Source organism: Rutidosis leptorrhynchoides, chromosome 9 (genome assembly GCF_046630445.1).
Source record: "Rutidosis leptorrhynchoides isolate AG116_Rl617_1_P2 chromosome 9, CSIRO_AGI_Rlap_v1, whole genome shotgun sequence".
Lineage (NCBI taxonomy): Eukaryota > Viridiplantae > Streptophyta > Magnoliopsida > Asterales > Asteraceae > Rutidosis > Rutidosis leptorrhynchoides.
In genome coordinates, this window is record NC_092341.1 from 178,418,431 (window position 1) to 178,431,861 (window position 13,431).

General features: G+C 32.5%; 1 protein-coding gene across 1 annotated transcript; it reads left to right on the forward strand.

Moving 5' to 3' along the window:
- The first annotated feature begins 12,358 nt into the window (after positions 1-12,358).
- On the forward strand, positions 12,359-13,003 carry LOC139868474 (uncharacterized). Its single transcript, XM_071856809.1, has 2 exons — positions 12,359-12,368; positions 12,462-13,003. The coding sequence occupies exons 1-2, from the start codon at positions 12,359-12,361 to the stop codon at positions 13,001-13,003; spliced, it is 552 nt and encodes a 183-aa protein (XP_071712910.1).
- Positions 13,004-13,431: the final 428 nt, after the last annotated feature.

Sequence of the window (13,431 nt, forward strand, 5' to 3'; positions counted from 1 at the left end):
AATGAAAGTTGAAATATAATTAGTTTTGAAAAACTAAATATTATATTATTAAATAAATATTTTAATTATATATAATATGTACAAATTTATATTTTTAAATGAATATTATATATATATATATTTTACAAAGTGATTAAATATAATATTAACTAGATACAAAACGTTTGTATTTAAATTAATATTATCATATATATAAGTAACGAGAAGTTAATTTAAAGAAGCAAATGACCAAAACACTCAAATGAATAAATTACATTTTGAGTGGAATAGTTTTTCATTGATTTGAGTCTTGTTATGTATAAAGATACATTACACGAAATATAAAGTACCAGTTTTCTAAGCGTACGAAAATGCGTTCGAGAAACCGGAAGCGGGACATGAGTCGAGCGTCATCGTACAAATCATTGGAACAAAAGTTACAAGTCCACTTTGTACGTAAATAATATATTATATATAATTAATTATATAAATTAAATATATTATATATTAATTATAATTAAAAACCGTCGGTAGCCATAAATTATTGATGTGTGAGCTGGAATGGGCTGCTCCACAATCGCGGAGCAGTATACCACAAACCCATCGCAATCGCGGAGCTCATGGGTCCATGACTGGGCTATAAAGTTCGAACGCGTTTCAGTTTCAATTCACTCAAATGTTTTCAATCTCACGAACTCTCTCTATATATACATATTATCTATTTTATTATTTATATTATTATTATTAAAATTAAGATTATTATTAGTAATAGTATTATTATTATTAGTAGTATTATTATTTATTAGTATTGTACATAAAATACTACGACGAGGTCATGAGCGAGTATTTTCAAACGGGTTTTTCGAGCAGGATAGAGCTAAGTAAATTATGGGTTATAGCTAAGGAGGTTATGGGTATGGTTCGAGGGTATTGCTCTTGAGGTCAATCTAGTGGTTATCATCTCCGTTGCGTTTACGTACTTTCCTGCAATATTGAATCACAATATTGATACATGAGCATTCATATCTTATCTTTTATATAATAATAGTGCATCCCGGACTAGTGCTCGAGTATATATATGTTTATGCATGCTTGTATGCTAAATTTTGTCATTAAATAGTTTATGATAAATCACGAATTTGATACATATGCTACCGAGATAAGGTATATGATATGCATGTCGTTGGAAAGCTGGCGAAAAATTAATAACTTTTCATTTAGAAATCATGTGATTTCGATTAACGGATTAAAAGATATGGTCAACTGAATTATTATTAATATTATTGTTATCATTACTATCGTCATTATTGTTATCGTCATTATTATTATGATCTAATCATTATTATTATTATTATCATTTTCGTTATCAATATAAGTAATATAATTAAAATTGTTATTACTAATACTATCGTTATTGTCACTAAGGTTATTATTATTATTATTATTATTATTATTATTATTATTATTATTATTATTATTATTATTATTATTATTATTATTATTATTATTATTATTATTATTATTATTATTATTATTATTATTATTATTATTATTATTATTATTATTATTATTATTATTATTATTATCATTATAATAATTATTAGTATTATCATTAGTATTATTATTATTATTAGTATCATTATCATTAAAACTAATATTAGTTTTATCTAATTATTATGATTATTATTATCATTATTATAAATGAGATATAAAAGAGGACTAAAAGCTATTAAACAAGTCGATTAGGAAATAATGAGTATAAGTATCAGGATGAAATTAAAATATTTTAAAATATTGATTTGAATAAAAATATCATTTTCATTATTTTTATCATTATTATTACTATTAAAAGTATCATTAATATTAAAAACAATAATTTTTATTAAAATTATTATTTTTAATAGAAATATCATTGTTATTATAAAATATCATTATTATTATTATTATTATTTTAGTATTATCTGAAGGTATTTCGTATGCCCGAGAGACATATTAAATTAACGTGGCCACTATGTTATGATCCAAGTCGGGTCATACCCAATAACAAGCTTACCAACACTTTATATGTATTTATTTTAACGGTTGGATTGTTATATGAATACACAACACTTGAACTTTAGAAAATCGGTTTTCTAAAGTATAATCACTTGAGATAAATTATTTGGATAATTTATATATGATGTGGATTTAATTATTTATAGGTTTAAATAATTATGTTGTGTTATATTTTATAAAATGGTTTATAAAATTATTGCAAGTAACAAATACATGTATATTTATACAAGTTTTATAAAATTATTACTAGTTTTATAAAATTAAGTCTTGTTATAAAATATAAAGTGTATGGGCAGTTTTTGGGACTCCTAGGAGACAACCCATGCTCATTTTGGAACTTCCAACACATACACAACTTCATAGGTGCATGCTATATACTTGTACCTAGGCTAGACCACTTCTTTCAAGTGAGATAATAAACAAAAGAAGCTTGTAAACTGCACAGAATCTGCTGGAAATCAGCTGAAGGCCGTGGCCTTTTATTGACCAAAGGGAGTTCTAATTTTAGTTTTAACAAGCTCATATCTAGTGTCAATTAAATCCTAACTCATTACAAAGGTGTTGGGGTTATTGCTTGTAGGTATTACTTGCTTGAGGCTTCAAGTTAGAAGCTCTATAGTTCACCATCTTCATCATCATCTTCATCATCTCCTTCTCCAAGAATCACTACCCTCAATTTACTTGAGAAGGTATATTTCTATGTCTCCTCTTTTACTAGTAAGCATATGCTTCAAAACTTGATGTTAACATGGAATTTAACATAAATGGTTAAAACATATAACATGAACTTTTGCATGCTTCCGCTTACTTTTATCTCCATAAAATGGGTTTTATGAACTTGTTAATATGTAGAACATGTTGTTTAAAAGATTGTTAAATTCCATCAATGGTATCTAGAGCCAAGGTCTTTGAAATATGCTTCTTGTATTTGACTTTAAAACCCACTATATTTAACATGCATGAAAGTAGAGTGTAAAAATTTGTTCGGGTTTGGGTGGTTCTTGGTTTGGCCGAATTTAAGAGGGTTCCAAAAGGGTTTGGAACTTGAAATTTGGTCAAATTTTGTTGTATGATGTTGTTCACAATTAAGCCTAGACCTTGTGTTTGTATGGTTGTATGATTTGGTTGATTTATTCATTCTTATGGTTTGTAATATTAATTCATTCATTTGGTTTGTAATAGTTTGTAATATTTATTCATTTGTAATTTATTTTATATTTGGTATGTAAAATAGATTAGGTTGTAATTTCATTTTCTAGAAAAATGTATTAGGATATATTTTGTAAAGAGAATGAAGATACAAGACGATGAAGGAAGAACACAAGTTGGTGCATTTGGATGCAAGATTAAGTGGGAGATTTAAAATCTCCTATTTTGTCATAACCCCTTAGAAGGTGACAATTGTTTTGGCTAAACAAATGTCTACCACATTGGCTTGATTGTGAACTTATTTGTTTTGCATGTATGGTTGTTTATTGTGTTTGTATGTTTTGGTTACTACAAGTATATCCACATGTTAACAACTTGCAAAACTACAATTTAATTGGTTAAATTAAAAGTGACATAAGGACCTTAATAATTGGTTATTAAGAACAACAAAAGGATAACATATAAAGTGGTTTATACAAGTTTATTGGCTTTAAAACTTGACATGAAAAATGGATTTCAAATGGACCACACACTAAATGCATGTTAGTGTATGGTAATTTTGTTTTCTTAAACTAGAATTTATGAAAACTTAAAAATCCCTATAAAACTAAAACAAGGTAAACAAGTTTAACGCCATCCTTTTGTGGGACACTTAAACATAGTAGGGAACTCATAATGGGATAAATGTTACCTAACCGTTATGAGCCAACTAATATGGTTAAGGTAAAATTCGCATGCTTGTGGGATAAAGGTCACCTAACCACTTGTATGTTAATTTTACATGTTTACATAAGTAGGACGACTTAATTTGGGAATCATGAACTTAGGGTCACCGAAGCATGAGGAACAAATAGGCGTTGATGGGATAAATATGCCATGCAAAAGGATTGCATGATCCCATAATTTAGAATTTGCAAAAGGATTGCAATTGTCATATAAATGACTACCTAGCTAAATCAAATAACGGGATAAAGGTTACCTAACCGAAATTTGATTTACCGTTGGATTCTAATATTTAATAAGTCAATTAAAATTTAAAAGGGTATTGTTTATTAAATTTAAAATCGATACTTAAATGAACTTTGTTAAATTTTGTAGATGGCCGCCAATAACAACAACATGCAAAATGCACCTATTAACTTGAACAACCTATCGTTAAGGTCTCTCCTCGAGAAAGACAAACTCGACCATACGAACTTTATGGATTGGTTCCGCAATCTTAGGATTGTCCTCAAACTTGAGGATAAGGCGTATGTGTTGGAAGACCCCATTCCCAATCAACCCGACGAGGATGATACGGAAGGCATGGCTTATTGGGATAAGTATTGCGCCGATTCGGTGCAAGTCGCTTGCCTAATGCTTGGGACTATGATACCCGAACTCCAAAAGGATTTCGAGCATCATACGGCATACGACATGATCACGCAATTGAAGGAGATGTTCCTTCAACAAGCACGTGTTGAGAACTTTAAGACCGTTCGAGCGCTTCATGCATGTCGTATGGATGACTCCCAATCCGTTTCATCTTATGTCCTTAAGATGAAAAGCCTCATTGATCGCGCAAACCATCTTAATCTCAACATATCTAATGAGCTAGCTACGGATCTTATCCTAAACTCCTTGTCAAAGAGGTTTGACCAATTTGTAATTAATTACAATATGAATGGAATGGATAAGACCATTGGCGAACTTCGTGGCATGCTTAGGACGGCGGAAACTAGCATGGGTAAGAGGGCTTCACCCGTGCTAATGATCAATGATGGTGGGTCCAAAGGTAATAACACCTCTAAGCCAAAGGCGGCTAAGAGGAAAGGACCCGCCCATCAAGGCAAGGGAAAGGGGAGGATGGTTACCCCAACCAAAAACAAGAACAAGAAGCAAAAGGTTGCCGGACAAGCAAACCCCAAGGAAGACCCGTGCTTCGGTTGCGGTGAAATGGGTCACTGGAAACGCAACTGCCCGGTCTACCTTAAGGAGTTGAAGGAAAAGAGGGATGCGGGGCAAACCTCAGGTAATATATATATATATATATATATATATATATATATATATATATATATATATATATATATATATATATATATATATATATATATATATATATATGGTATATATAGAGCTTAGTATTACTTCTTCTAATACATTGGTATTAGACACTGGATGTGGAACTCACATTTGCAATTCTTTGCAGGGGTTCAAAAGAAGTAGCAAGCAAATAGAAACATCAAGTCTCTTTATGGGTAATGGAGCCAAAGTGCAAGTGAAGGCTCAAGGAGACTTTGTATTAAAGCTTCCAAGTGGTTTGGAACTTATTTTGAACAATGTTTTGTATGCACCGGATTTATGTCGAAACATTATTTCAGTTTCCCATTTAAAACAATGTGGTTTTTATCTTAATTTTGTTAATGATGATATCCACATTTATTTAGATAATGTATTCTATTTTAAGGCTTCGCCTTCAAATGGAATTTATGAATTGGTTCATGATGACACATCATCTAGTAGCTCAATATACCATACTAGCACCAAGAAACTCAAAAGAGATTTGAGTGATTCCTACTTATGGCATTGTCGCCTTGGTCACATAAACAAGAATCGAATGCATACACTTCAAAAGAATGGCCTTTGAAATCAAATGAACTAGACTCGTTTGATGTATGTGAATCTTGTTTACAAGGAAAAATGACTAAAGCACCTTTCAAAGGGACCTACGAAAGGGCTAAGGACTTATTGGGATTAATACATTCGGATGTATGTGGACCCTTTAAGCCCATAACTCAGAATGGTGAAAAATACTTCGTTACTTTCATTGATGACTTCAGTCGTTTCGGATATGTCTACTTGTTAAGACATAAGGACGAAACTTTTGAAGCATTCAAAGAGTATCAAAATGAAGTACAAAATCAACTCAATAAGACAATCAAGGTACTTCGTACCGATAGAGGAGGTGAATATCTAAGCGATGCTTTCCAAGATCATCTTAGGAGTTGTGGGATTATCTCACAACTTACTCCACCAGGAACACCCCAACTTAATGGAGTTTCCGAAAGGAGGAACCGAACCCTAATGGATATGGTTCGATCTATGATGGCTAGAAGCTCGTTACCTCTATCATTTTGGGGTTATTGTCTATGCTCCGTGGCTCGTATTTTAAATATGGCCCCAACCAAGAAAGTGGAACGAACTCCTCATGAGATGTGGTTTGGAAAACCTCCATCTCTATCATACTTAAAGGTATGGGGATGTGAAGCTTATCCTAAGCGTTACGTCCCTAATAAGTTGGATGCTAGATCCACGAAGTGTATCTTCATAGGATATCCCAAGGATGATATGGGATATTATTTCTATGATCCTTCCGAGCAGAATGTATTTGTTGCTCAAAAGGCAGAATTCCTTGAGACTAAGTTCCTAATGGAAGGCGATAGTGAAAGGAAGATAGATCTTGAAGAGGTTCGAGATCAAGTAGATGATACACAATTGGTTGACACTAGCACTCAACATGAAAATGTTGAGAATGATCAAATGGATGATCAAAATACACAAGACATTCGCAGATCTGGTAGAATTAGTAATCCTCTTGAGAGATATGGGTTTCTCATGGATGGTTACTATGCGGTTGATTTGGATGAACCAGCAAACTACCAAGATGCTTTATCAAGGATTGATAAGGATAAATGGCAGGAAGCCATGAACGCTGAGATGCAATCCATGTATGACAACCAAGTTTGGGAACTTATTGCACAACCTGCTGGCTCTAGGCTAGTTGATTGTAAATGGCTTTTCAAAATGAAAACCGACATACATGGAAACTTGGATACATATAAATCTAGACTTGTAGCAAAAGGTTTCACTCAAACTCAAGGGGTTGACTATGATGAAACTTTTTTGCCTGTGGCAATGCTAAAGTCTATTAGGATATTATTTGCCATTGCTGCTCATTATGATTATAAAATATGCCAAATGGATGTCAAGACCGCTTTCCTAAATGGATATCTTGTGGAAGATGTCTATATGGTTCAGCCTGAAGGTTTTGTTGATCCGAAATATCCTAAAAATGTATGCAAGTTAAAGAAGTCAATCTACGGATTGAAACAAGCATCTAGAATGTGGAATCATCGTTTTAATGAGGAGACCGAGAAATTTGGCTTCATCAAAAATGGTGATGAAGCTTGTGTATACAAGAAAGCTAGTGGGAGCACTATCATGTTCCTTGTACTGTATGTGGATGATATATTGTTATTTGGAAATGATATTCCAGAAATGCAAGGAGTTAAAACTTGGCCAAGTAAATGCTTCTCCATTAAGGATCTTGGAGAAGCACAATACATTTTGGGGATTGGGATCTACAGGAATAGATCCAAGAAACTGATAGGTTTGAATCAAAGTGCATATATTGAAAAGGTCTTGAAAAGGTTCAAGATGGAGAACTCTAAGAGTGGTTTGGTACCTATTCAAAGAGGAACGCCTCTCAGTTCATCTCAGTGCCCTACCACGAAAGATGAACAAGAGAAAATGAAGAGAGTCCCTTATGCATCTGCTATTGGGTCAATCATGTATGCAATGATATGCACTAGACCGGATGTGTCATGTGCCCTAAGCTTGACAAGTAGATACCAGAATAACCCAGGAAACAGTCATTGGATTGCGGTTAAAAGTATATTGAAATACCTTAGGAGGACTAAGGATATGTTTCTAATATATGGATCTGGTGAGGAGGAACTTGCTGTAAAGGGTTACGTGGACGCAAGTTTCCAAACTGATCGAGATGATTCTCGATCACAATCCGGTTATGTCTTCACGTTAAATGGATGTGCGGTCTCTTGGAAGAGTTCAAAACAGGATGTTGTTGCATTATCCACTACAGAGTCGGAGTACATCGCCGCATCATTGGCAGCTCTGGAAGCTGCATGGATGAAGAAATTCATCGACGACTTAGGAGTAGTCCCTTCCATTCAGGACCCTCTTGAGATCTTTTGTGACAACGAGGGTGCGATTGCTCAAATCAAAGAACCTCGTGCTCACCAAAAGACCCGTCATATTGAGCGGAGATTCAACTACATAAGGGATGAAGTTGAAAAGGGAAAGATATGTATTCGCAAAGTTTACACAGATCTTAATATAGCGGATCCTCTCACGAAGCTCTTACATGGATCAAAACATACAGGACATGTTTGTGCATTAGGGCTTCGATATTCTAGTGATTGGTCATGATCTGTTTTAAGTACTATAACGGAACGAAATTTGTTCAAACTCATTAATATAATTATGTTATTAATTTATTTTGAGTCATGTTCCTATTTTGCATATTTTATCCATGAATAAGTAAATATTCTAAATTTCGTAGTCGATCACATTCGTGGGAACAAGTGTGAGGTTTAGACTATTATGAACTTGGATTGGTATACATTCACGAGCTGAATGTAATGCAAGGTTGCAACCAAGGTTCATAGATATTTGTGGGATACAAATATTGGAAGACCCGCACTCAAGATTCACTAAATGGAGCCTTTGTGGTTGATCACATGTAATCTTGAGTAAAGGCGAATATCATTGTATCCTCTACCCTGAGATACATATTGGGTTCGGATATTTACCAAGTATTGTGCCTTGATTCTTTCCTTCGCTATTTTGAAATATGGTAGTTCATAAGGAAGAGCTCAGGAATAATGCAAGGTATATATTTAGGACGTATGTAGTCAAGATGGAATTTATCCCTCTTATTCGTTGAGAGTCAGATGTCTAAGGCCTGATAAAGTTAAATCTATAAGAGAGTGATCACTCTGTATCTCTTGGATTTAACATGACATCTAGGATGAAAGGATAAATGAAAAGATTCACCTATTCATATTCAAAATGGGAACTCGAAAAGGATGATGTTATTGAATGGCACAAAGTCATAACATATTGGGGGTGATGGACGGTCGTTAGGTGGTATCCATCACTTGCATTAATTTCTTATGTTTCTCGTGCAAGTGGGAGATTGAAGGTATTTAGTATGCCCGAGAGACATATTAAATTAACGTGGCCACTATGTTATGATCCAAATCGGGTCATACCCAATAACAAGCTTACCAACACTTTATATGCATTTATTTTAATGGTTGGATTGTTAAATGAATACGCGACACTTGAACTTTAGAAAATCGGTTTTCTAAAGTATAATCACTTGAGATAAATTATTTGGATAATTTATATATGATGTGAATTTAATTATTTATAGGTTTAAATAATTATGTTGTGTTATATTTTATAAAATGGTTTATAAAATTATTGCAAGTAACAAATACATGTATATTTATACAAGTTTTATAAAATTATTACTAGTTTTATAAAATTAAGTCTTGTTATAAAATATAAAGAGTATGGGCAGTTTTTGGTACTCCTAAGAGACAACCCATGCTCATTTTGGAACTTCCAACACATACACAACTTCATAGGTGCATGCTATATACTTGTACCTAGGCTAGACCACTTCTTTCAAGTGAGATAATAAACAAAAGAAGCTTGTAAACTGCACATAATCTGCTGGAAATCAGCTGAAGGCCGTGGCCTTTTATTGACCAAAGGGAGTTCTAATTTTAGTTTTAACAAGCTCATATCTAGTGTCAATTAAATCCTAACTCATTACAAAGGTGTTGGGGTTATTGCTTGTGGGTATTACTTGCTTTAGGCTTCAAGTTAGAAGCTCTATAGTTCATCATCTTCATCATCATCTTCATCATCTCCTTCTCCAAGAATCACTACCATCAATTTACTTTAGGAGGTATATTTCTATGTCTCCTCTTTTACTAGTAAGCATATGTTTCAAAACTTGATATTAACATGGAATTTAACATAAATGGTTAAAACATATAACATGAACTTTTGCATGCTTCCGCTTACTTTTATCTTCATAAAATGGGTTTTATGAACTTGTTAATATGTAGAACATGTTGTTTAAAAGATTGTTAAATTCCATCATTATCATTATTAAAAATTATCATTTTGAATAGAATTATTATTTTTATAAAATATTATTATTACAGTTAATATTAAAAAAATATCGTTATTATTAAAAGTTATCATGATTAGAATTATCATTTTATTATAATTAATATTAGTATATATAAATATTGTTATTATTATTAGTAGAATAATAATAATTATTATTATTACAAAATAATACAACTTTTACTCATTATTATTATTATCAATATTATATTATCAAATAAATATGTGATACAAAGATATTTTTACCATACGTAATATAATTACATTAATAATACATACCACTATATTTTTATGTTATTAAGTGAACTTAATAAATTTTATTACTTGAGATATATAAAAATATATGTTTATCATATATAAATTTTAATATAAATTTTTATTAATAAATGACTTGTATTATTTACTCTAATAAAATCTAATAAATATATTTAAATACATAAAATGACTATAATAAACATGTATTGATTTTGAAAGTCATTTTTGGTCAAGTTGACTTTTGCATGATAATCTCGAGCATTAAGATTGTGATACACTACGACTTGACCTAAATTGTTAGACTGATATTGACCAACATATAAATATATATACTTAATATAGGTTCGTGAATCCGAGGCCAACCCTACACTTGTTCAATGCCGGCATTTGCATTAATGCTATGAAATACAGTATTGTGAGTTTCATTTGCTCCCTTTTTAAATGCTTTTGCAATATATATTTTTGGGACTAAGAATACATGCGCTGCTTTTATAAATGTTTTAAGAAATAGACACAAGTAATCAAAACTACATTCTATGGTTGGATTATCGAACCGAATATGCCCCTTTTTAGATTGGTAGCCTAAGAATTGGTGTTTATTATAATTGCCACCAATTGACGCGAATCCTAAAGATAGATCTATGGGCACTAACAAGCCCAAGACAGAGAATTTGAACTGCTTTAGTACTTCGATTTATCATATCCGATGAGAGTCCCAAAATGATGGGGATATTCTATATGCATCCTGTTAAGGTCGGTTACCAGGTGTTCAATCTATATGAATGATTTTTATGCAGACTGCTATAAGCATGCTTGATGTTTATGAGAAATGAAATGAAATATTGTGGGCTATTAAAATTATGGAAATGATTGATTACGATAAACTAATGAACTCACCAACCTTTTGGTTGACACTTGTAAGCATGTTTATTCTCAAGTATTAAAGAAATCTTTCGCTGTGCATTTGCTCATTTTAAAGATATTACTTGGAGTCATTCATGGCATATTTCGAAAGATGTTGCATTTGAGTCGTTGAGTTCATTAAGATTAATAATAAGTCATTCATAGTTTGGATATATTATGAGATGGTATGCATGCCTGTCAACTTTCGTTGTAATGAAAGTTTGTCTTTTAAAAACGAATGCAATGTTTGTAAAATGTATCATATAGAGGTCAAATACCTCACAATGTAATCATATGTTATTGTATTCGTCCTTATGGATTAGGACGGGTCATCTCATGATCTGCATTCCTAATCATCATCAAAACCTCTACTTATCATCAGTTTATCTGCACCTATACACACGAGTTCATACTTTGAAGTTTTGCAACTCGTAACCATATATAGATGATATTGAGGGCTCTAGATCATTTTAGTCATTCATAGATGAAATTGATTGTTGTTTTAGATTCCTAAACATCTAATCGAGCTTACAAAACCTTAAAATTGGATCGAGAAACAAAATCAAATCCTAGATCTTAAAGTCAATGGTTTGTTATCAGAACACATGAGCTGTAGATGATCCCTAGTCACATGAAACGCACGTGCTGAGCATTAACTGAAATTAGTTTGTAACTGAATTGGTCGCAACAATTCCATTATACATCATCATTTAAATAGCCTTGATTTTTTTGATTCTGTTGTAATAGTTCGCTAGAAAATTGTAATTCCTTTCACTACTTTCTCTGTAATAGTTGTATCCAAATTTTGGTAACAATCAATAAACAATCGTATTCATGGCACTGTTACTTTCTTGAGCTATAGTCGTTTGTTCATGAGTCCGATCTTAATTCTACAATCCAAATCGGACATTAACAATGGTATCAGAGCTCTTTCTTTGGGCTAAGGAGTCAAAATTTCACTTCAATTAGCTGTTCTGAAGCAATTATGGTGTAGTCAACAAGAGTCAGTACCGTCGGCGAAGAAACCATGACGGAAAGTATGAAGGCGACGTTTGTATAGCTGAATGAATCAATTGCAACTATCAACGGACGAATTGAACACATGATGATACAACATCAATAGTTCACAGACGAGATTCAAAAACTTAAAGGCAAAGGCACTCAAGTACGTAGTGGAACGTTGCAGCACACTAGGTTTACTAAAATTGAATTTCCACGATTTGATAGCACCGATGTAAAAGAATGGATTTATAGTTGTAAGAAATTCTTTACGGTGGACAATGTTGAAGATGATGAGAAGATTCGAATCATATCAATCCAACTTCAGAAAAAATCCCTAACTTGGCATCAACAATTCATCAAAATCAATGGTTCAGATAACACGTATGAAGAGGCAATCTTACGACGGTTTGGTACGGTGGTTAAGGATCCACTGTCAGAACTCAATAATTTGCGTCAAACAAGCTATGCAGAGGCATACTTTGAAAAATTTGAGGCTTTACTAAATAAGATCGAGCTAAGGGTTAAACAAGCAATTATGTTATTTCTTGCAGGTTTAAACAAGGAAATTGAATTGATGGTACGCATGTTCAAGCCCAAAACTTTGGAAGAAGCTTATGGGCTAGCTAAACTCCAAGAAGATACAATAGCAATCACAAAGAAAAAGGTATAATCCTATACTACCAACTCCAAAAAGTAACACGTTTGTTCACAGTGCAAGAAATTCGTATTATAGTCCTGTGACCACTAAAACTTTGGAAAATCCTACCTAATTGACATTGACCTCTACACCACACCATAATGAAGTTAACTCTAGTGGTCAAGTTACTAAAAAATATTTTTCACAAAAAGAGTATGAGGAAAAAACATCAAAAAATTTGTGTTTTTATTGTGATGAACGCTATACACCGGGTCACAAGTGTAGTGGGCAAATTTTTAGCATTAAAGTAGTCAGTTTTGGGGAGGAAATCAATAATGATTTGATCAATCACAATGAACATGAGTTGGTTAATGAGTCGACACTTTTAGCTAGTGAAATTTCACCTTATTCGCCTCACATTTCGTTAAGTGCACTTACGGGTACAAGCACTTACCAAACGA